The 21896-nt window shown below is 38.3% G+C and overlaps 2 protein-coding genes across 3 annotated transcripts in view; one reads left to right on the top strand and one right to left on the bottom strand.

Moving 5' to 3' along the window:
* Positions 1 to 2731: 2731 nt before the first annotated feature.
* runx2a (RUNX family transcription factor 2a) overlaps positions 2732 to 21896 on the bottom strand; it is a 29173-nt gene continuing 10008 nt past the window's right edge. The window contains exons 4-6 of one of the 2 annotated variants that reach the window (XM_066668211.1): positions 14724 to 14900; positions 11625 to 11786; positions 2732 to 6817 (exon numbers count right to left, since the gene is read on the bottom strand). In XM_066668211.1, the coding sequence (XP_066524308.1) occupies positions 6321 to 6817; positions 11625 to 11786; positions 14724 to 14900 (836 nt within the window). In that variant the 3' untranslated portion in view covers positions 2732 to 6320. The remainder of the gene's footprint in view (positions 6818 to 11624; positions 11787 to 14723; positions 14901 to 21896) is intronic. The other variant, XM_066668220.1, reaches the window with a different exon arrangement.
* Positions 11589 to 21896, top strand: part of supt3h (SPT3 homolog, SAGA and STAGA complex component) — a 111228-nt gene continuing 100920 nt past the window's right edge. The window contains exon 1 of the mRNA XM_066668240.1: positions 11589 to 11727. The gene's annotated coding sequence lies outside the window, so the exon portion shown is untranslated. The remainder of the gene's footprint in view (positions 11728 to 21896) is intronic.

The following is a 21896-nucleotide window of genomic DNA, read 5'->3' as shown; positions in this document are numbered from 1 at the left end:
TGGCAGAACATCTTGCAGGTTCGCTATGATTTACAGAAATAGTTATCACTATAGAATTAAACGTCCAAATAAATAATGCCTCTTAAAGCTCTCTCTCAGAAAAGTGTCACATGAAATTGATCAGCTGAGGCCTGAGACATAGTTTTAAGATAATATTTTGGCCAGAATGTATTTTCAATAACCTATGGCAGAGAATCAAATATTAGGGTTATGAAAAGCAGAAAAATCCATACAGAAACGTTTTCCATTTTACCACAAATCTGCCATAATCAACTTTACGTAACATAAAAATCACAGACAAATATAGGCCTGCTAGTCATTATGTATCGTAGCTTAAAAAGCCATGTTTATGTTGTAGACACTGCAGTTTCTGACTCCTATCACAGTGATTGAATAATGCAGAATTAGGTCTCATACCGTGAATGTTTTTGTAATTTGAAAATGATTAAAAACAAATCCACATGAGGGCAGTATTTCTTTACTTGTTGGATCCCATTGTGGGGAATTGTGTAGCTTGACGTCTTCTGTGTCCTGTACAGTCCCTGCAAGTTTCCGCAATGTTTTAATCCACTTTCTCTTCAACTTCATTTTGCGTTCACATTTCCCCAGTTCACTTGCCAACTTCCCCTTTGAATTCAGTTTACTTTTTTGACCAATAAACTCCAGGACACCTAATGTGGTTGTGCCATAACCTTTCATTCTCTAACAGATAAATAAGATGTCATTTGGAGTGCACAGCTGATGAACTGCTTTCTGATAAAGTGATGGCTCTCTTCTCCACACGAGCCCCACCAGCCCTCATGAAAACCTCCTATGCTCTCAGCCAGTGTACTCTAAGTGTTTAGTGACCTGCTCGCCGCCGCCCTCAGCTCCCGCGAGCTTCACACTTCATTTGTCCGGATCCCCTCCCGGTGGCAGCAAATATTTCACCAACAGCAGCCGCTGTGCTGCCAGCATAAATCACCAGCCCCGTCTGCAGCCCTCAGACAGCCCAGCAACACCAAGGGGCTCTATTTTCAGATGTCCCACCACAAGTTTGAGCCATCAGATTTTGAGTACACTCCCCATTCCTCCTTCCACCCTGTAAAAAACGCATTGGGGCATTGTCATTGGAACATTGCCAGCAAGGCCCAGGATGGTGCAAGGCAGAGCTGTGATTGCTTGCAAAATGATTTGGAGCAGCCAGGGGCTTAAGGTCTATGAGAAATGACTGACCCCTCACAAACAGAGTGGCGAAACCAGACCCCTCGTATTTCATCCAAGGAGAAATATAGGAAATGATGCGTAAATCAGGGTTGCTAAAATAAAGACGGGAGATGTGAGCGAGGAAACGCAGACTTTCTGTTGGTTTGGACACCGCAGTTTTTGGCAGGTCTTTGACTAAGATTCATTCATCACCTGGCCTCTCCGCTTTTCAGATTCATGAGCTGCACAGGTCCAGGATGATGTGCTTTATGCTCAAATCCTCTGTGCATCTTGTGTTGGACATGCCTTTTGGAGCAGACTGTCTACAACATTGCTTGTTGTAGACAGTCACAGCAATGATGTAGTGGTCAGACTCTCAATCTCTTGGTGTTTGCCGTTTACCATATTAGAGGTACCATACTAAAATCTACAAGTCGGAATTGCAATAAACTATTGTGCTGTATTATTTTTTCATGTAGAGTAACCCATTTGTAACTTTATGAAGTTGGCTATTAGCAAGTAATACGATTTAGTTTCCTGACTAATGTCTTCCAAGCCAAACATTGGTGCAAGCTGAACTGTAGGATATTTGCATTCATGGCTTAGGTTGTTTAAAGGGCCTTCGGTGCAGCTTTAGACAAACAGTGGGTGCTGTGTTTAAAAATGTTGCTGTATTAACAGACCCTTTTCATCAAAGAAACCAGATTGGATTAATCACAGCATGATGTTCAATGGGACATTGGTGCTTCCCACCCTGTATATTGTGAAAGTCATTGGCGGAAATGTACAATATAGTCAAATATGTCTGGAGGAGGGACTTAGGTCTTACCATACACAATATTAGACGCATACAGGTATCAACAAATATATTCAATGAACTTTGGCATAACCATCTGCTATCTTTTATCAGAATATGAGCATAGCAGTGGGCTGGAGACAGGTCAAGACCAAATTCCAGTCGGAGATATGTGAAAAAGGCTAATACTATTTTGACAAGCCCAACAGGAAGTGTTAATGAAAAATCCAGACAAAGAGTCTCTGCAAAAGTGTTCTCAACCTGAGGGCCTCAAAATCAACTAAATGGTCCAGTTCAGATCATTGAGCTGTTGGCCACCAAATGTCAGCTGACAATTTAGTGGAGACGTTGAGTAAATTTGCGTGAACTAATCATGGCTTGTGAGATACTGCATAAACTGCAGTCCCTGCATGTACACACCAATGGTCCCAGAGTGCCTGTTTTTCTAACTGTAAGTCTGTTAAAGCCAGTTGAAGTGGTTTTCCCACTGCCCATGATGATTGCAACCTTAGTTATTTTTCTTAGGAAGCACCTGCTGTACAGTCAAACATACAGATATCCAGAGTGCAACTGAATAAAGAAAAGTATAATATATTTCCTGTGGGACATTTTAGAAGTGGTCCACTGACCGGATTTAGTAATACCATGTCATTTTCTGAAACTTCTGTGTTTAATTTCACCAGAATTATGGGGTTTTGTGTTCAGAATGTAGATGACACTTTTTTTAACAAAATGCAGATTTTATTCTCCAAGACCAATGATACAATCATTAGAAACCTTCAACAATCGCAAATGGTTTTACAGGATGGTTAGTCCCACAAAAAACTGGTGAAAGTTCCACAAATAACAAATTAAACTAATGAACAAGGTTAGATGGCAAATTAAGTTGTCTGATGAACTCAACATTAAGATCTGTACAGTATGTGCATGGAAAGCAAAGACAAGTAAACAAAAGTTGTTCTGAATCAGTTAAAAACTAAACAGTTTTCAAGATTATTTAAAAAAATGTATATTCATGGATTAAATTGTGAAGGGTTTACTTCTAGAGTATTTTGTTCAAAACACTGTATTTGAGAGTAATGTTAAACATTTGAGAGTGCAAAAGTAAATAGGCAGAAATATTTGCTGCTCTCTGCTGGCCAGTTTGAACATTTGAATTGCTGCCAAACTCAAAACTGTAAAAAAACAAACAAAAAAACTTAGAGAAAACAACAACAACAACTAAAGACTAGACCTTCTAATGTAATTGTGTGAATTTACTGATGCTTTGGAAATAAAAGGCAAGACTTTGCTCTCTATCTTCTGCTCTCAACCTGCATGCCTAACTCCATACATACATCATTTCCCCAAGAAATCCCTGAAGGACTGTGAAGCCCACCAAACAGAAAACTCAGTATGTGGTGCATTTCACTTGCAAATGAAAAATTGTGGAACTGAATTCGGCAGTGGATATGTCAACCACAGCTTCTTACATACATTACTTATGGGGCATTTTTATAGCTGAGGATTCCTGAGCCTCACATTTGTTAACTGCTTGACGCAAACACTCCACTGTCCATAATCACTAGCATTTGGCTTTGCATTGGTGATGAAACTTAAACATATATTTCAAACAGAAAAGTCAATCTTACGGTAATATTAAATACTGCCAAAAAGCAGTTTTAGCAATAAGTAAGGACATGGTAACAGTGCACAGGCTTTTAAAGTCTGCTTGAAGTACTGTAAACGTTCTCACAGCCAAAATACATTATTTAAAAAATAAAAAAGGAATAAAATCACGAAAGACAGATGCTAGAAAGCCACGTGACCAGTCTGAGGCCTAGAGTCACTGTAGTCACATCCACCACATTGTACTCTAATGAAAACCCTATTATTATTGTACCTGTATGCTAACATAAAAAATGCTGAAATACACAAGAATATTGTAGAATATTTCTTTCTTCTACCTATAATTGAAAACATCACCTAAAAAGTGGGCTAATGTACTTTGTAAATTATGTGTAATGTTTCCATTTCAAGTTCTGCCTGTGCTTCTGCTAGGACCCTAATGACCTTTGAGCCTTGTGATATTGAGCGGTCTACACGGCTAGCTTCCCTTTACCTCATAGCATTTAGGCTTCATTCAAAAACTAGACAAAAACAAATAAAAGTAGGAAAAAAGAAGTGCTCTGCTCCAGGTAAACTTAAACTACAAAAAATTACATTGGTTTCTCAGGGTGCTGCCCGCAGCCTCTTAACTTACGATTTAACAATGAAGTACCACTTGTTGTCAGAATACACATACAAAGACCTTGATTAAAACTTGTACAAAATCACATTATTACAAATATAAAATCAACTCCATTTTTTTGCAAATCTCTTGTCAGTAAGAAATCAATCCTGATACATTAAAGTTTGTTGAGGAATAAATAAATTCACAATTAGAAACAGAAATTTATGCAAATTAGCCATAGTAATTTAGATCAGCCGATTGTCTGTATGTTGTATCAATTGCTTAGAAAGTTTGCCATATGAAATAGAACATTTTCAAATCTTCATATCAAAAAAGGGCTTTCCCCCACCAACATAGAATAACTGAAGTAAATGTACTACTCGTTACTATACATTTTGAGACGCACAAAAGCACAATTACATTTGAGATGCAAATTCACTGGAAATCATTTCATAGTTTTTGTAATTCAAACAGCTTTGCATAGTGTTCACCTGACTTCATGAGTACACAGTTAATGGTCCAGTTTAAGAAGCAAAGGCCGATCACTTGGATGAATCATGTGCATGCATTCAAGGTATAAGACGAGGCTATAAAATTAAATACATATTGCGTTCATAAGGGCATGATTGATGTAAACTGGAAGGGAAAATTAACGGTAGTGTTAACAGGCAGTGTCCATGTGAACATGGAAAGACTGAGGCAATGGCTGCATGCTATTGGTCTTGCTTGTAATCACTCAACAACATTAAATAAAAAAGTAATTTAAAATAAATTAACGTGATAAACATTGGATAACACAGTCAGAAAAAGAACTGAGAGCAGAATATGCCACATACTGTATGTGTAAATAAATGGTTAACTCAGTTCAAGACTTGGGTCTTTGTATTTTTGTAAGTGCCATCATTTATTAACCAACTGGCCCATGATAAGCATACTACTGTCTATGAAGGAACACAAAGCCACAAAAGTACATCGATCTGAGGACAGAGCCTGACCACTTACTCTCTTTCCTTCATTGTTTACATATTGAATATTTGATTGCTTTACAATAATGCTAACAAAGTTTTAAATTACTAATGAGTAAATATACATTTAAGTTATTTATCCTCCCCAAACATATTATTCAAGCATCTTAAATTTTGTCCCTCTAACCACTTTGCATAATTTAAAGTTTATATGGCTTATATTGCTTCTTAATCAGACTTTATCTGCTACAATTTTATACATAAATTAAGATCATTCAAGGGCATATACATAGTCATCAGGTAATGTTTAAAATAGCTGACCTTTCATGTATAAATAAAAAAAAAAATTAAAAAAATTTAAAAAAAAAAGTTTCAGTGTTAAAAAAATGCAAAATTATACTGAGTTAGTATGAAAATAATCTCAGTTAATAGCCTGGAAGACGCATACCTAAAACAATAAAAGTTCTTCTTTATGACAGTTCAGTGACTGTTTGCTTGTACAGCTAGCACTGATTCTGCAGTGGAATGTCAGGCAGCTCATAGTAATGCCTTTGCTCTTTCCCAATTAGGGTTGTGTGAAAGTATAAGATTGTAATAAAAATACACTGCTCTGTACACATAACCATTGTACCTTACAAATGTGTGCTTCAGAAACCAATTCCATAAAGACACTTACAACAGAGATTAGCTCTTACAATATGTCAATGTTTCTCAAACATAGACCTTAAGTTCTTTTCCCTCCATATTTTGTGGGTTGCCAGTTTAACTGCATTGATTTTGGAATGCTACAGTCATTTCTAATTTGACTACTATATAGTATTATGTGTTTTCATACTTTTATCCAAGATCAAATTTACAACTTATTTTCAAATGAACAAAGAAAATAAAAACATGACTGATCTAATAAAATCATACCATGATGAAATTTGAAAATTAACATTGCCCTGAAATGTTTCTTAAAGAAACATAATTTAACTGAATTAATTAATTAATGTTAGGGCATAGATCTGCATTAGAAGCCTTCCTGAGTTGAAGTGGGTATGTTAAAGCAGGGGAAATACTAAAATATGGAGAAGAAGAGTACTCTAGGACTATGGTTGGTAACCACTACACTACACCTTTGACGTGAGCAATGCTTTGATGGCCTTTGTTGAGGACCCTCTCAGTATGGCCTCCATACAGACTCGTCCATCCGGCCGCTAGAACTAAGGACAGTAGGGGAACTGCTGTGGCTGCCGTCTGCCTCACCCCCTTCAGTCTGAGTGGGCAGGTTGGGGTTGATGAGGGAACTGCCTGTGGAGGCGCTGGTGCAGGGGGGCAGCATGCGTGAGGGTGAGCGGTCACCTCCAGGCACCATGGAAAACTGGTATGAGCCGGACGAAGTGCCATAGTAAAGGTATGGTGTGCTGCTGGTCTGGAAGGGCCCACTCTGGTTTTGGGTGGAGCCGGGGTATGGGGGAGGGAGGTACGTGTGGTAATGAGTGGTGGTGGACATTCCCAGAGACATGCCTGAGGTTACTGGGGTGGGGGTGTAGGTAAACGTCCCTGGGTAATGCATCCTGGGACTGGAGAAGCGTGTCTCGGTCAGAGAAGACAGGCTGGGGAACTGACGCTCAAACTGCCGTGGATCAGCTGTGAATGGGCTCAGGTCAGAAGTACCTGATGGGAGAAATGTAAGCATCAGTTGACAAGTTTCAAGCCAATGATAAAAAGTATACTGCATAAAAGTATAGTTATAAAGTAGATAACGCATAGCTATAAAAGTATAGTTACTGCTGGCAAAAAAAATACATTTCATATTAATTTCTATCAGTAATGTTGATTGTAGCTTTTTAATACCTAATTTGTCTTTGTAAGCAGAGATGGAGATATTCCATTATGAATAAATTGTATTTAACAGCAGTATATTGTGTTGTCTCACAATACACACAGTAATTTTCCTTTTGTTGATACGATATGAGCTGTGAATCGAATTTAAGATGTTATTTTAAAAACCATTCCGAGCCGTTTTGTGTTTATAGCTACTGGGGAAACAACGCCATGCTATAGTTGAAGTTAGCTTGTTGAATGATTGAATGATAAATGGGAAATTAAAATCATGTTCTTTCTCCATGTTGTATCGAAAATGTATCGTATCGTGGAACAAAAACAGCAATATGTATTGTATTGTTAAATTTGTGTATCATTGCAACCCTAGTATATTCAAGCTGGCAGAGGGCTGTAAGAAATGTTTAGGAGAAAGTGACCATCCAAATATTCCTTCATAGACAAAACCACACTTTCTTTTGCTAAAACTGCCTCTGACAGAGAATGGGACAATACAAGAATCAAAATTGGACTGGCTTTTCTGAGATGGAAAACACCTAGATTATTTCCACACCTGAAAATCTGGACCAGGCTTCAAAGCAAAATCCGCTGTATACATCGTATGCATTTGTGAGTTTTGGTTTCATACAGCAATGTGTCAGACGTTTATTTATGAGCTTCTTATTTGCATGTAAGTTTCCACCTTAAATGGTTGAAATTGTTGTACTAGCTGTGCCCCAAACCACACCCAACTGCAATTTACCTTCTAGACTACTGATAGCTCCTCTAATAATAACACATAAAAAATAAAACGATCCATAAGTGGGATAGAAGAGACGTGTTTCATTTTCCCTCGTCTACAAATCTGCATATTAAAATAAACAAAACCATCAAATACATTTTTATTTCAAATAATGTTCATTGTTCAATCTGTGTAATTCATTTACAGTTAAATTAAAGAGTTTTCTATGCTTTTTGGAGAGAAGGCAGTGAGTAAATTGCCCGGTCAGGTGGTCTGAGGCACATTTAATACCTGCTATTTTGGTTTGGAACAAAGAAATATGTGAAAGCATCATAAGAGCTGCTAAAGGTCTCCAACATGACTTTAAACTGATGCTTCTTCTCAATGTGTAAGAAACATTATGGTTAAATATTGTTCCATGTCTGTTTTCATAAGCGACTGGAGCAGACATGATATGTGCTTGCCTGCTTGACTAAAGTGTGGGGGGGGGGGTGAATGGGTGCAGAGAAGTATTTGTTTTTGGTCGCAGATGCTGGTGCTTTAGTGCAAAATGTACTGGCAGAATGTCACATTGTCATATTGAACCTTTAACACTTCAAAAATCTTAAATGCTTAATAAAAGCTTAAAGCCTGGACCAAACGGGTGCTGTGACACATTGTAATTCCAAATATAAAGACAATAGATTTTTCAGTATTTTTTTCCCATCTCATCATCTTAGTAATAGTAAGAGTAATCTTAGTAAAAAGGTAAATAGTTGGCCTAAGTTTAGCTTTAAAACGTTATAGTCTTAATACAACAAACAATAACAAAAACAAAATCTGAAACTCATATACAGTTGACTCTCTACAATCATTTATTTACAAATGCTTAAGACCATAACTGCCTCTGATTACCACTGACTCACTGAGATAAATCAAAAATCTTCTTGACACACACAGATTTCCCCAGCATTTAAGTGTGAAGCTGTCTCCCTTATCTGCTAGAGATTGTGTGCAAGTTTGTTTTGTGTATTCATGTGTACACACACATAAATTTGTAAAAATATCAAAGAGGAAGAAGTGCAGGATAAAGTAGGAGCACATATGGAAGCAGTTTGAGGGGAAAACAGTTTCCATGGGATGCATAATGAGCAGCCTTAGATGTGGTTGCACGTCTGCGATTAGCCAGAGAGAAGGGCTGATCTGCTCTCTCAGACCCTCACTTGGCTTTTCTAAAAATTATAAACCACTAATGGGCTGTGGCTACCAAAGCACTGGGCTAAAAGAGTGCAAATGCAGAAAAAGACTTCCCTATGCCTATTCCTTATCATCACCCAACTCTTCCCCATCTCACAGCGGGCCTTCTCTCACCTCCAATACACCATGGAATCACGATTCAAATAAACACATATATATATATATATATATATATATATATATATATATATATATATATAAAGATATAGATAATGTGTGTGTCCATTTTACTTCTGGTTTGGGAATATTGAATATTCAATCATTCATTCAACCGCTTATCAAGTTCAGGGTTGCCGTGGGTCCAGCGTCTAGCTGGAATCACTGGGTGCAAAACAGAAACACACCCCGGAGGGGGTGCCAGTACACCATAGGGTGACACACACACACACACACACACACACACACACACACATTCATATATGGACACTTTTGAGAAGCCATTTCACCTACCAGTATGTGTATTTGAATCGTGGGCAGAGCACCCAGAGGAAACCCACGCAGACATGGGGAGAACACACCAAACTCCTCACAGGCAGTTACCTGGAACAGGGCTTGAACCCACAACCCCAGGACCCAGGAGCTGTGTGACTCTAACCCGAGCATTCAGCGCAGCACCCTACAGCTCAGCTCTAAGACTGTCAAAATAATCATAAATATCTATGGCTACTGTAAACACAATATGTTGTGTAGTCCTCAGCATACTCACAAAACTCCTGATAAACACCTCTTCCTCTGATAATGGGGTTCACTGAGGTCAGTTCCACACTGTCCTCACTTTATGTTGTTTGTGTGTGTGTGTGTGTTTCACTGGAGAGATGCAGCCCTGCTGTCTGCAGGCTTATGAGTGACAGGTCGGCAGGCTTATGAGAACATATGTGGCCAATTATACACATCGGGTCCTCACGTTATCAGCTCTCTCCCTTTTCAAATCTAACAGGAAGTTCTAAGCAGATGACAATGCAACAAAGAATGGCCCATGAAATCAACTCATATCTCATTATCCTCAGGCCTCATCAGCACAAATCCCTATATATATTAAAAGTCTTTTTTCTCAGTTTTCAAAATCACCTTTCAGTGTTTTTGAAAAAGTCTCTTTACACACAAGGCTTGAAAAACTTGAAAAAACAATTTCTTTCTTCAAATTGTCCCATTGGCTGCAAGTCCAACCAGTTTGGGACCAAAATCACTGTTCACACTAGGGTTTGTACTTTTGAGTATGGGGTTAAAAAAACGCTATATGCAGTCCATTTTGGCCTCTGCACTACAATATACCTCATGTATAAAGAGATATTCATTTGTATTATATTATTTATACAATTTGACCTTTAACGTAACCAGACAATTCATTAAGAACAAACTATAATTAACAATAGTAGTGTAGCAAGCAACAGATGCCACTTGAGGGAAAGCAATATATAAAAAGGGGGAGAAAAAAGAAAGAGTCTACACCATAAAATGATGACCACTAAAAATCAGTAAAACTGTCAATTAATGGATAAAGAGTAAGTACCATTAAAAAAATACAAAAATCATTTTGGGGATTAAGCTTAGTTAAAGTTCAAAACTTTAAAGTCCACTACTTTTATTTAGAACAACAGTACATTCTTTAACATTAATTCTGCTAAGTCATTTTATCAGCTGCCTAGTTTTGCTTTGGTGAAAGTGTAAAGGGACTGAGAGAAATATGACCCAAAGGTGGATAAGAATAGAAAACAAGATGTGGCAGCATGGCAGCTGCTCAGAATGAACTGTACTGGGACGTCCCCTCCCAGCACAGGGACATTCATAGCCTATCAAAGGAAGAATAGGGGGCGTTAGGACCAAGAGGTGCGTGTGTCTCTTTGAGGAAAGAACAAAGGCTGACATCTCTGAGATGAAAGGGGGGTGAAATCTAAACTAATCAAACCCAACAAGGCAGCTGGCCAAGGTTCAAAAAGCAGGCAATGAACAGCCACACTGAGGAGTCATTTAAACTTTCACGTTTAGCCTCCGCTCAAAGAAAACAGTAAGGGTGGGGAGCCGGAGGGGGAAAAAGTTCAAAAACAACCTGGCAAAGAGTCAAACAGGTGTATCGAAGGAGACGTTCGTGCTTCGCGTTTGTTTCTAGCGTAGAGTGTATAAAATGTTGCGCTGGTTCACTTAATAAAGGCACAGATATTTTCCACTCATGGAGCTTCAAGTCTTTACAGCCTTTACCTATTGAGGTGTATGAGTCAGAAACTCTATTCTTTTTTTTATTGTTCCTTTTCAAGATCGTTCAAAGGGACTTTTTCTTGAGTTCAAAGGCTCAAGTGGAGGCGATAGGGGCAAAGAGATATACTTTCATACTCTCACTATGTTTAAAGGTGGTATTGGTTGATAAATTTGCCCGTGGGCACACTGTTCATGCAACAAAATGCTAACAAAGCATGTGGAAGCTGGAAAAAAATGTGCTAGGATTCAACTAGTAGAGTGCAGAAGGGAGAGACTGAAAAAACATTTTGACAGATCTTCACAGCTAATGTGATTTTGTTTTAAGTAAATCATACTCTTACATCAGAAAACATGAACACAAACACACATACACATTAAATACCACTAATATACTAAGACTAAAATGTCTTTATCGTCCTCCTTCAGAAGGAGGGGTGTTTGCAGGCTAAGCATGAAGTGGATTGTACTGCAGTTGGGTGGTGTGTTTACCTGAGAGACGTCTTGGCACATCACTGATGACGGGCAGGCCTGTGGCTCGTGTAGAAGACAGTGGGGTGGTGGAGTGGATAGACGGAGAAGTCATCTGGCTCAGGTATGGTGTGTAGGGCTGTTCATATGACCAGGGAGGGGATGACTGAGCCTGCCGTGGGTCTGGATACACACACAAATAAAAAACAATAAAATAAAAAATTTAGATGAGCCAAGACAATACAGACACAAACAAAACTTGATACGTGATACCACTTTAACTATGAAATCATTTTTTCTGTTTTAGCAGTAAACTGTACGGTGTCAAATTATATAAACAATTATATTTAAGGTACTTAATAACATAACAATTATGGTATAGGACTAGGCCCCAACCCAGGCACTCAGGTACACTTTTGACATCAGCAACAAAAAATTGCAAAAACTCTGACGTGCTTTTACGCTACTGTAAGATTATTTCACACATTTCAAAATTCATTAAAAAATAATCAATGCCAAAGCACAGTGTGACTTTTTGTAGCTAAACTATGCAAATTCAAAGCTATACAACCAGTACATGACATACATCCATGCATCGTGTGTTAAATGTTTGACAAAGAACACCACCAAAGAAAAAAAAAGGTCATCTTTGTGTATTTAAAAGCATTGGGACATGCCTCTTAATAAATTACATTTTGATTTTGTCAAAGTCGCTTTTACTGCAGGAATAATCTGCACCATACTTTAAAATGCCTATCTTCAGATTGTAGACTTTATTGAAAGGTTTCAAACAGTAGAAATACAATTTGTAAAAATGAGGCCTCAATTACAGCAATGAATTTCAACATGTAGATATAAACCATCCTTAACAGCATGTGTTGGAAACCTTTGTTAGTACCATTATGTGCAGAGAAATCATGTGCTGTATGAAACAAAGGTGTGGCTTAGTATGCAAATAGTTTAATTGCAACAATTTGAAGAGCGAGCCAAGAATGTCTTCCTGTTTGCTTTGCACATTCATCTGGTAAACATGGTGTCTGCTCTGACAAGCTAAGGACCGGAGGAATTCCAACTAAATGGTAAACATTTGCATTTAGCTCTGAAGTAGTGTGGAAAACATCCAGCAGAGCTATGATGTGCCAAAGCAGAGGAAGAAGTAACAGTCAGATATTTTAACAAAAGTAATAGAATTAAGGTGTTATCAGACAAAACCAAAAAGAGCTGATTAAAGGTGAAATGATCAGATGAACAGTCATCAGTCTTTACCCAGGATACACATTAATGTGCTCTTATTTATATTCTGTTTTATTTTTTAGCAAATAATGAATACTTAGGACGGATTATTAGAGAAATAGTTCTTAGCCCACTTGCCTTCCACTCAATACATTTTTTTAATTTCTTGAGCTTTCATTTGACATCAGACATTTGCCACCTATACACAATATCTAACTTACGCCATGAAAAACATAAATTGGTACGTCTCAGACTCATAATCCTGATGTCTGAATTGCAAATGACAAATGTTTGCAGAATAATCTAGCTCATCGGCCAAGATATGACAGAACTACTGAGCTAATACAGCTAACGAGTAATGGAAGAAAATGTAACACCAATTAATGTTGTGCTAACTCCATCAATAAATTACCACACACATCAGACCATCTTTTGAAATAATCTGAAATTGTCTGTATGTGGTTTTTGATACTGCTTGACTTACTAATAACCATAAAATATACAGAAGTACCATGCTAATACAGCACCCAAATTCAACAGGCTTGTTTTTTCTTTGCGCTTTTGTTCATTGTTATTTTTATAAGTGTCAGAAACTACCTGGCAAAGCAGCTTATGTGTGTTTTCATTTTATTGCATGTAGTGTGCTTATATATGTATTATTTGCTGTTTTGAACCAAGTTTACATAATGACAAAATCTTCTTCTACAAACGGCTGTGGCTTAGATTTTGGTCTATAGATTTTTTAGACCAAAGCCCTATTCAGATAGGATTAGTTTTACTGAATTCACAATTTCAGTCATTGTCCCAGAGTTCACCTCATGTTGCATGAAAGATTCTGAAGCCTTTTACCTATGGTACATGGCGCAGTAAAAATACCCCCAGGTTAAATTAATCCACTGCAAATCGACATGTGTGTGAATATTCCGTCATATCCTGTGGTAAAGGAGTTTTTTATGGTGTTTCCTCAAAAATGGAGGCACTGGAGGAGGCATTTAGTGTTGTAGGGTAAAATTAGATGTGTCATTCATATACTTGGCTAACCTCTTGAAATAAGGCTTCCCTGACAGAGTGGTTATGTGCAGTTGGTTAAAACTGATTTTGAAAGCGATGTTCACCCCCAACTGAGATGAGGCACAAAGTTTCAGCTCTAGTTCAGTTTTGCATCCTACTTCCTTCTGGTTGATGCCTTGTTTTCTTCTTGGAAGCAGCAGGAACAACGCATTACACTTGTGCCCTTTGGTGTGACAGCAAAGTGTAAGCCACTCTCTTCTCTGTTATTTACACCAAGATTTATTCTCCAGTGAGACTCTATTATGAATAATATTTCTCCATTACCCCAGCTCCCCATGTAAAATTTTTTCTGTTTGTATAGAGCTTGAAAACGGTTTGAACTATCGCATTTCATGTAATTTGCAACTTGAACCCTTACGTTCCTCTAACTTCCCCATATCCTACTGCTAAGGAAATTCTGTCAATTTATTGTACTTTTTATGTTTAGTTATTTCAATGTTGATTTTCAGCACCATTAATAGAGAGATCATGTATCTCTTCTTTGTAAAGCGACATGAACACTTTATATTTATGAAGAATATGTGATTTTTCCAGACAGTGCTGAAACATGGCAGCAGTCCTTTTTTAAACAACCCTTACTACCTCCTCAGGCCAACTACAACTCCCTGCCACACTGCTGCTATTTTCTTATATTTATTGTAAAAGTCATATAAGAAAAATCTGTTGCATGACACAAGATTATTACTTCACTACAGACTACACTGGGGCTTATGGGACAGTTGTGTTATTTTGATCCCCATTAAAGCCATATATGGGGTAATGCTAGAGTTAAAGGAGCTGTTTGCAAACTGAGCACTGGCCAACTCTCACTTGTACCTGAGATTTGCGTCTGTCCCTGTGGGCTGAAGGAGTTGGCTGCGGTGTTGAGAGAGGGACGGGGGCTCTGCGTTGGCACGGCAACTCTCATGGTGGTCTGGCGGAGGCGTTCCAGCTCACTCAGGCGCTCTGAGAACAGCCCGGGCTTGGGAGGGTCCTCCAGCTTCTGCCTGTGTCCTACCAAAGCAAGCAAACCTAAGCATTACTGTGTCTGAGCCAGGCTTGCCCAGAATCAGAGGTTGGGACTACGGAGAACACAACAAGGCTCTACGCTTACCAGATACATACTGCATAAGAACAGGGAACAAATCGACATGGGTGGAAAAGAAGGGGAAACGATTTAACGTCTGCATACTTGTGGCTTAGCATGATGGTATTTATCCAGCACTCATAATTAAATGGCTCAGCGGCTGTTTTTTCCTGTTATCAAAGACATGAGGGCCTGTGAATATCAGAAGAGGGAAATAAGTTGGTTTTTAAAAAAGAGTCATCCTCTAATAAAGAGAAACAGTCACGCTACCTGCATGTACTTCCTCTAAGCCCAGTCAAATCACACCTTCCCTGGTGAATGTACAGGAGTTTACCAACAAATAGGTCCCTATATCCCTTCAATAAGAGGACAATTGCTTTGGAACATGGCCTTTGTGTAAATACAGAGGAAGAATACAGTTTAAAGAGGGTCTTTTTAAGTCTTTGTGTTGTTTTTTTCCCCCTCTTTCTTCAGTCAAAATGTTCCTGTCTGTCTGTCTCGCCCTGCTCGGCTCCCCTGAATGGCTGTAAAGTAAATATCAAACAGAAGAAAAGAGAAACTCCTGCTGAAGCTTGGCGGAGCTCCAGCTGGCACAGCCAGGGCCTACTACCTCCAACCTTGCAAAACCTGATTGTGCTCCAGAACTAAGCTGAGCAAACAGCACTTTGTGTGAAGGAGTCCTCATTCAGAGGTTAATGTCTGCCACAAGTAAGAGCCCCTCTGCATCCTGAGCAAGAGTGTAATCCCTGAGAGTGTTCCCCGTGCATGTAAGCACTGGAGGGAAATGTAATAAATACACGCCCCTCTCTGTCAGCTGAAAAGGGGAACATTTTATTTCATTTACCCAGAGCTGAATGGGTGAATGAATACATCTCTGTGTCTATGTGGAGCTAAAGGGTTTACCTGCAATGTGAAATAGTATCTGCCAATATACACACCATACTGAACTATATTAGTCGCATAAAATCATTCATGAAAATAAAATAAATATCAACACAGAATGCACTGCACAAACCAGCCATTGTATTACTGAACAGGACATCACCATCAGTCAACAACTAACAGCTGTGGACAGTGTTGTAAGAACACAGCAATGGCAAATAAACCTGGTACTCCCCTCTAAAATCGTGCTAAAGCAGTTACAATATTCACATAATGTTAATTATTTTTAGCATAAGACAAAGAGAGATGGATTGATTTAACAAAAAATACACAAGAGCTTCAACAACTAAACATAATATTAAAGTTTTCACAATGTACTGTGTCCACACTTTGCATCTATAAAGTCTTCTGGGAAACTATTTGTTTTTCAAATCTGCTTTTTTTTTTGTTTCTCACAGCCTAAATAATCCCAAACCCATTTTGCGATTTTTAGATTTTGGCTCATGAGTGGTCAGTTAATTGTTCTCTGGAAACCAGTATCTTCTTTGATTAATTCACAAACTTTCTTCCTGTTTTGTCTATTTCATTTATTCAGTAATAGCTTCTTGACATCTACACGTGCTTCCAGGCACATAACATTGCTCTTACTATAAGGAAGATCTGAGCTTGATTTTCTGCATGCTTCTTGTTTTCTGTTGGAAATATTTCCTTATGGAACTTTTTTTTTTTACATAAAGTATAATCTAAAATAATACGTTTATTTATTAAGCTATAAATGAGAAAGTCTACTTTATGACTATTACACAGTATTGTGTGTGTGTGTGTGTTAATGTACATACAGGTTTTATGGTATACACAATTTGTAAATGTCATGTAGATGCATGAAAAGCCATTTGAAGTTTATTTAGATCATTAGACCAGACGCAGTGACAGCCAGAAACTCTGGAAACGTAAGGGAAATGACATGGACCAATAAGTCAGGCTAAGTATCTAGAGGGCCAAAGAAAAAAAGGCATTAATGTGCATGATTCATCTCCAGCAGAGGAAATTATGTAATGCTCACTTCCTCCCTGAGAAAAAAGTTTATGTTAATGTCAGTTGTAAATACTGCGAGTCAAGGGTTAAGTCTAGAACCTTAAGTGGGGACACCAATTATATACAACAGATCATAACCTAAATGCCTCGACAATAGTACTGAGTCTGAACAGCAGTTCACTACTGAAGAAAAACAGACTAAATGGGTGCAGTCATAGCACATACAGGCTCCAAAGCCTTGGCACTGGAAAACTGTGAAAGCTTTGTCTTTTCAAGAAAAGGGAGAAGCAGCACAGACAGTAAATTATATGTGCGTATAAATACTGTGTGGCTGCATTTCTGGCAGGGTTCCCAGCTGCATGTGAAATTGCCATCTGATAGCGATATGACCTGCAAAAACACCCCGTCCTCATTAAACACCAGCACTTGCGCTACATTAAATATCAGCTCGAGCCGTCAGGGTGCATCAATCATCTGGTGGTGACACGGGAAATAAAACGGATGGGAGAAGAAAGGGAAACATACATTCGTCTAGATTTCATTTCTTTAATTGCTGTGCTGTAGGGAGGGCCAACTCCTCTGAAGAGAGAAACAATGGATTATTTCATATGGCAGCTCCGCACGAGGAGCCTGTGAAATTAGTGAGTGAGAGGAAAAAAATGTGAAAAAAGCAGCAAGAGACGGGACAAGGCCAAACGCTCGTCTGCTTGCAGGATCAGAGAGGAGGGCAGTGGGTGGGGAAAAGAAAGAGAAAGATAGAATGAGCGAGAGAGCACGAAGAGAAAAGGGAGAACAAGGCAGCCAAGCAGCACTGGACTTCTGCCAGATGCTTGTGTGGTCTGTGTGTTCCAGGATTCAGGAAGCAAAGCGCGCCAAGAAAGGGTACAAATACTACCAGAGCTTTATAAATTGACAGGCTGGTTTCAGCAATCAGACACGATGCAACGTAAACAATCAAACTTTCATCCAATGGCCAACCAGTATTTGTTTGAGAGGTTACGCAAGGCCAAATTTATTCAATACTACAAGATGAACAATATACAAAACCGAGACAGATTAGGCCTACCTTGCACATTTCTTGACTGAATGATGCTGCTAAAACACAAATTTAAGAAAACGATGTTGTTTTTAGACTTGACTTTAGGCCAGTTACTTGCAACGTTCTTTAAGTCTCAAAATATTTATGTTCAGAGAAGTAGTTAGAGCAATATGAATGCTCCCTTCCATTCTCACATTGTGTGTGCTGTGACTCTCAAAGCAGCAAGAACCCACAGGGGGTAATGCACTAGAGCCTTGAGGAGGAAAAAAGACAAGGGTATTTTACCCAGCTCAATCACTCCGTCCAAATTGTCAGCCTGCTGTCATTAATACAAGCCCCACCATTTCCTCTTGGCCAACAGCAACAGTAACATACTTTTCTAAAGTTCACTTTTGCGAATGGAAATGTGCTTAGGGAAAGTACGAGCAGATTATTTCTTGTGCAAGTCAACCCGAAATAGGTTTATTTTCAGTGGACTGTGCTGCCTTTTGTCTGAGAGGCCCACTAGGAGATTGTTTTGTTGTGGGAGCCTACCTGTCAGGACATGCACAGAAAGTTCAAAGCCTAGAAGAACTTCACAAATTCACCACTGGTGCTCATTTCTGGCTCTGTTAATTAGAGTGGCTCCACACACAAACCGCAACATAAAAAAAAAAACATGCTACTGATATTGAATTGTTTATGTATATAAATTTCAATCTGATCCTAACAGCACTCTCTACAAACACGTGGACAGCTACAATCCATTCATGTTCCTTCAAATGTAAAACTGTGGGCTATATTCATTTTTACAGTGGTAATAGTGTGATTTGTAAAAGTAAGTTACAAGAATATAGAAAGAAAGAGAGAAACAAAAGGAATGGTGGAGTAACTCCAGTAAAAGGATTTTGACGTCATTTACCGACCTCCTCAAACTGACAAACATGGAGGTGAGGCTTTGAAGCCTGTCTGGCTACTGCTTTATTGGCGACTTCAATGAGACAATAGCTCTTTTCCAGCCGTCTGCATAGCAGTCAAAACACAGTCTCAGGGATAAGCTTGGAAAATACAGATCCTTTTCAAAACAGACAGCGTGTTTTCCATCTTACTAACGCAGTATGCCATTAATACACATGCCAGACCTGCTTTCCCCTGTAAACTGTTTCAGTTTGCCATCTACTCAAAATCTGAAATTTTCAGAAACGTACATTACTCAAATTTAAACTGTACTGTTTTGAACATGTACAGAATGATTTTGGACTGTGATGAGGCAATGACCACACAATATCAGTCTATCTAAAATTCAAACATGATGCGATAGTTGGAAGAATCATGTATCAGCATCAAAGCAGAAACCATCCAGCAAGCTGAATGAAAGTCCTCCACTCTAGGCCGCCCTGATCCACATAAACACCATGTATGACTGATTTTGGTGATTACAACACCTAACAAGACCCTTTTTATTGCAATTATATAATATTGTCATACATATATTTTTATCTCTGCAAGTTCAAGCATACCTTTACCTTTAACATTTTGTTAGTAATCTTTTGAGAAATGCATACTAAATGAAATGCAAGCAAAGTAAAACACACCTATATATCGTAACTGTTCATTTACAAAAATATCTTCCAAAATAGTAACTTTACAGGAGAAGGGAGAAACCGTCTTTACTTCCAGTGGAAGTCAATGTAAAAAATATTTTATTCAAACTAATTTTGGAGCATTTCTGTTGGTCCATTCATGATGAGGTTTTACCACAATGTGAAGTGCAACTGCTGTATTCAAATGACGTAGTAAACTAAAAATTCACAAAAATTGAGATATTTGATGTATTGGACATGTCTACAACCACGGACATGAAAGCAGCATTCCACAAATTGTTAAAAAAACCCTTCCAAAAGTTCAAGTAAGAAATATTTCCAATACAAAGAGATTTAATTTGCTAGGAATAAAACAGTTCTTCTTCAAATACTGCTCTTTTTAGTGTGAGTAACACAGAGCCCTCTATAAAACATCTGACCGGCCACTCCTAGTCCATTAGCTAAAATTGCTCTTAATAACCACAGCTACACCAGGACCACCAAATAATTACTGCTCTGTGGACTTCACATTCAAATGAAGCCCTGTGCTTGTGAAATAACACAACTGAAATTGTCCTCAACCGAGCATTTTTCATAGTTTAATCACAAAATTTAACTAGGTGAAATATTTATAAAAGCATGAAAGGAATGGCTGAGCAAAAATTCCAGAAAGCAATTTAAAACAATTAGCTGACACAACATTGGAATTATATTCAGTTGAAATTATGATTTAAAATAGCACAGATGTACCCTACAATATGTCCATGGCAAAATATTAAGGGCAATGTTTATTTTGCCGCTCCACAGATATAAATAGAATTTTTTATCCAGGTTTTTTACTTCTAACTGATTCTCAGTGGAATTGGCCTCTCCTCTATCATAAGACTGGAAATGGAATTACCCATTCTAGACTGTATAAGTAATTTGGAAACGATTCTACGTTTTTACTATATCATTTGAACACAGCAGTTGTCCTTCACATTGTGTGAAAATGTCAGGGTGAATGGACCAATATTCCAAAAAATCTTTTTACATAGATTTCGTTACGAAGATTTTTCATTCCTGTACATAGCTACTGATTTGCAGATACATGTTTTCTTTGGACAGTTACAATATTTGAAAGCTCCAGGGTATTTGCTACTCCTCACAGAATAATGACAAATGTTGTGTCTATTGCAATACCTCATGCAAAACAGGACAAGACTTTCTTTGACATGGAGCGGTATTACAAGCCTCCCCCTCACAGTATGCCAAGAATAAACAGGTATATCAGGAGTTTAATACAGTTAATAAAGAGACAAGGGAGCACTGTTTGAGACTATAAATGTATACTGTCAGTTTGTCTACGAATGTCTATGGACCAGTTTCAAACTTCTATTATAAGTAGAAGAATGCGTAAACAGGCAGAGGCAGCTTCACAACACATTTACAGGAGGTTGCACAACTCAAGATGACTGCGTGTGTCATTTCCTGCCTGGCCACCTGCCTGATGCTAAGCAAGAGCAAGAGGATGAGAAAGAGTGAGAGAGAGAATGTGTGAGGAGTGAGTGAGAGGAACAGAGGAAGAGGAAATATGAAAATACAAAAGCATTATATGTCAAACGGACAGACAGTGCTGTTATACCTGTGTCTAATACTAGAACCTTTAGAGATGAAGGCTTTACAACAAAGGGATCAAAGAGAATCTCTATTGGGGTGGTCATGTGCAAAGACAGTTTCAGTTAGAGAACATCAAAATTACAAATATTACATAAAACTGTTATTGCATTAAATTACTTTTCACTGTATCATAGCAACTGTTGCAAGGTTGTTCATAAGATCCTATTCAGCTTAGGCCTGAGCCCAGTGAGAACCAAGTTAATGAGTTAACAGATCCTAGTAATGATGAAAAAGTAATCAATCTATTTCAGGAGTTTGGTGCAGAAATGCAAATTCAGTACTGGTTAAACATGCTCTGTGCTACAGATAGACACCATGTCTCAACATAAAGGATATGGTCTACAACACTGACAATATCCATACAATACAGTGTCAGGTTTCAGGCACTGGGAAAGCAGCCTGATGCAAAACTCTTTACAGTAGTCCAAAATCGGTGGTATTCCAATTCTGATACATGGTGTTCTCTTAGCTTGTTAGCAATGTTAAAACAACTGACATCACTTTCTGCTTATCAGTCACATTCAGCCCTGAACGCTACACAGAAGCGCACAACAGAAGCTGTCCTACAACTGTGTGCTTTTCACATGCATGTCACATAAATGTAATATGAGACCTCAGCTCATGTACTCAAAAACAGCATAATGTGCAACATGTAGCTAGATTTCTCTGTTAGAATAGAAATGTTAATATCGAAGATGAATTACTCCCCTGAATTAAGCCATTACTCCCCTGTTGTGCTGTCTACA

The sequence above is a fragment of the Hoplias malabaricus genome, chromosome 1, assembly GCF_029633855.1.
Source record: "Hoplias malabaricus isolate fHopMal1 chromosome 1, fHopMal1.hap1, whole genome shotgun sequence".
Classification (NCBI taxonomy): Eukaryota; Metazoa; Chordata; class Actinopteri; order Characiformes; family Erythrinidae; genus Hoplias; species Hoplias malabaricus.
Note: the sequence above shows the minus strand (reverse complement) of the source record. Positions and strands in the feature narration are given on the sequence as shown.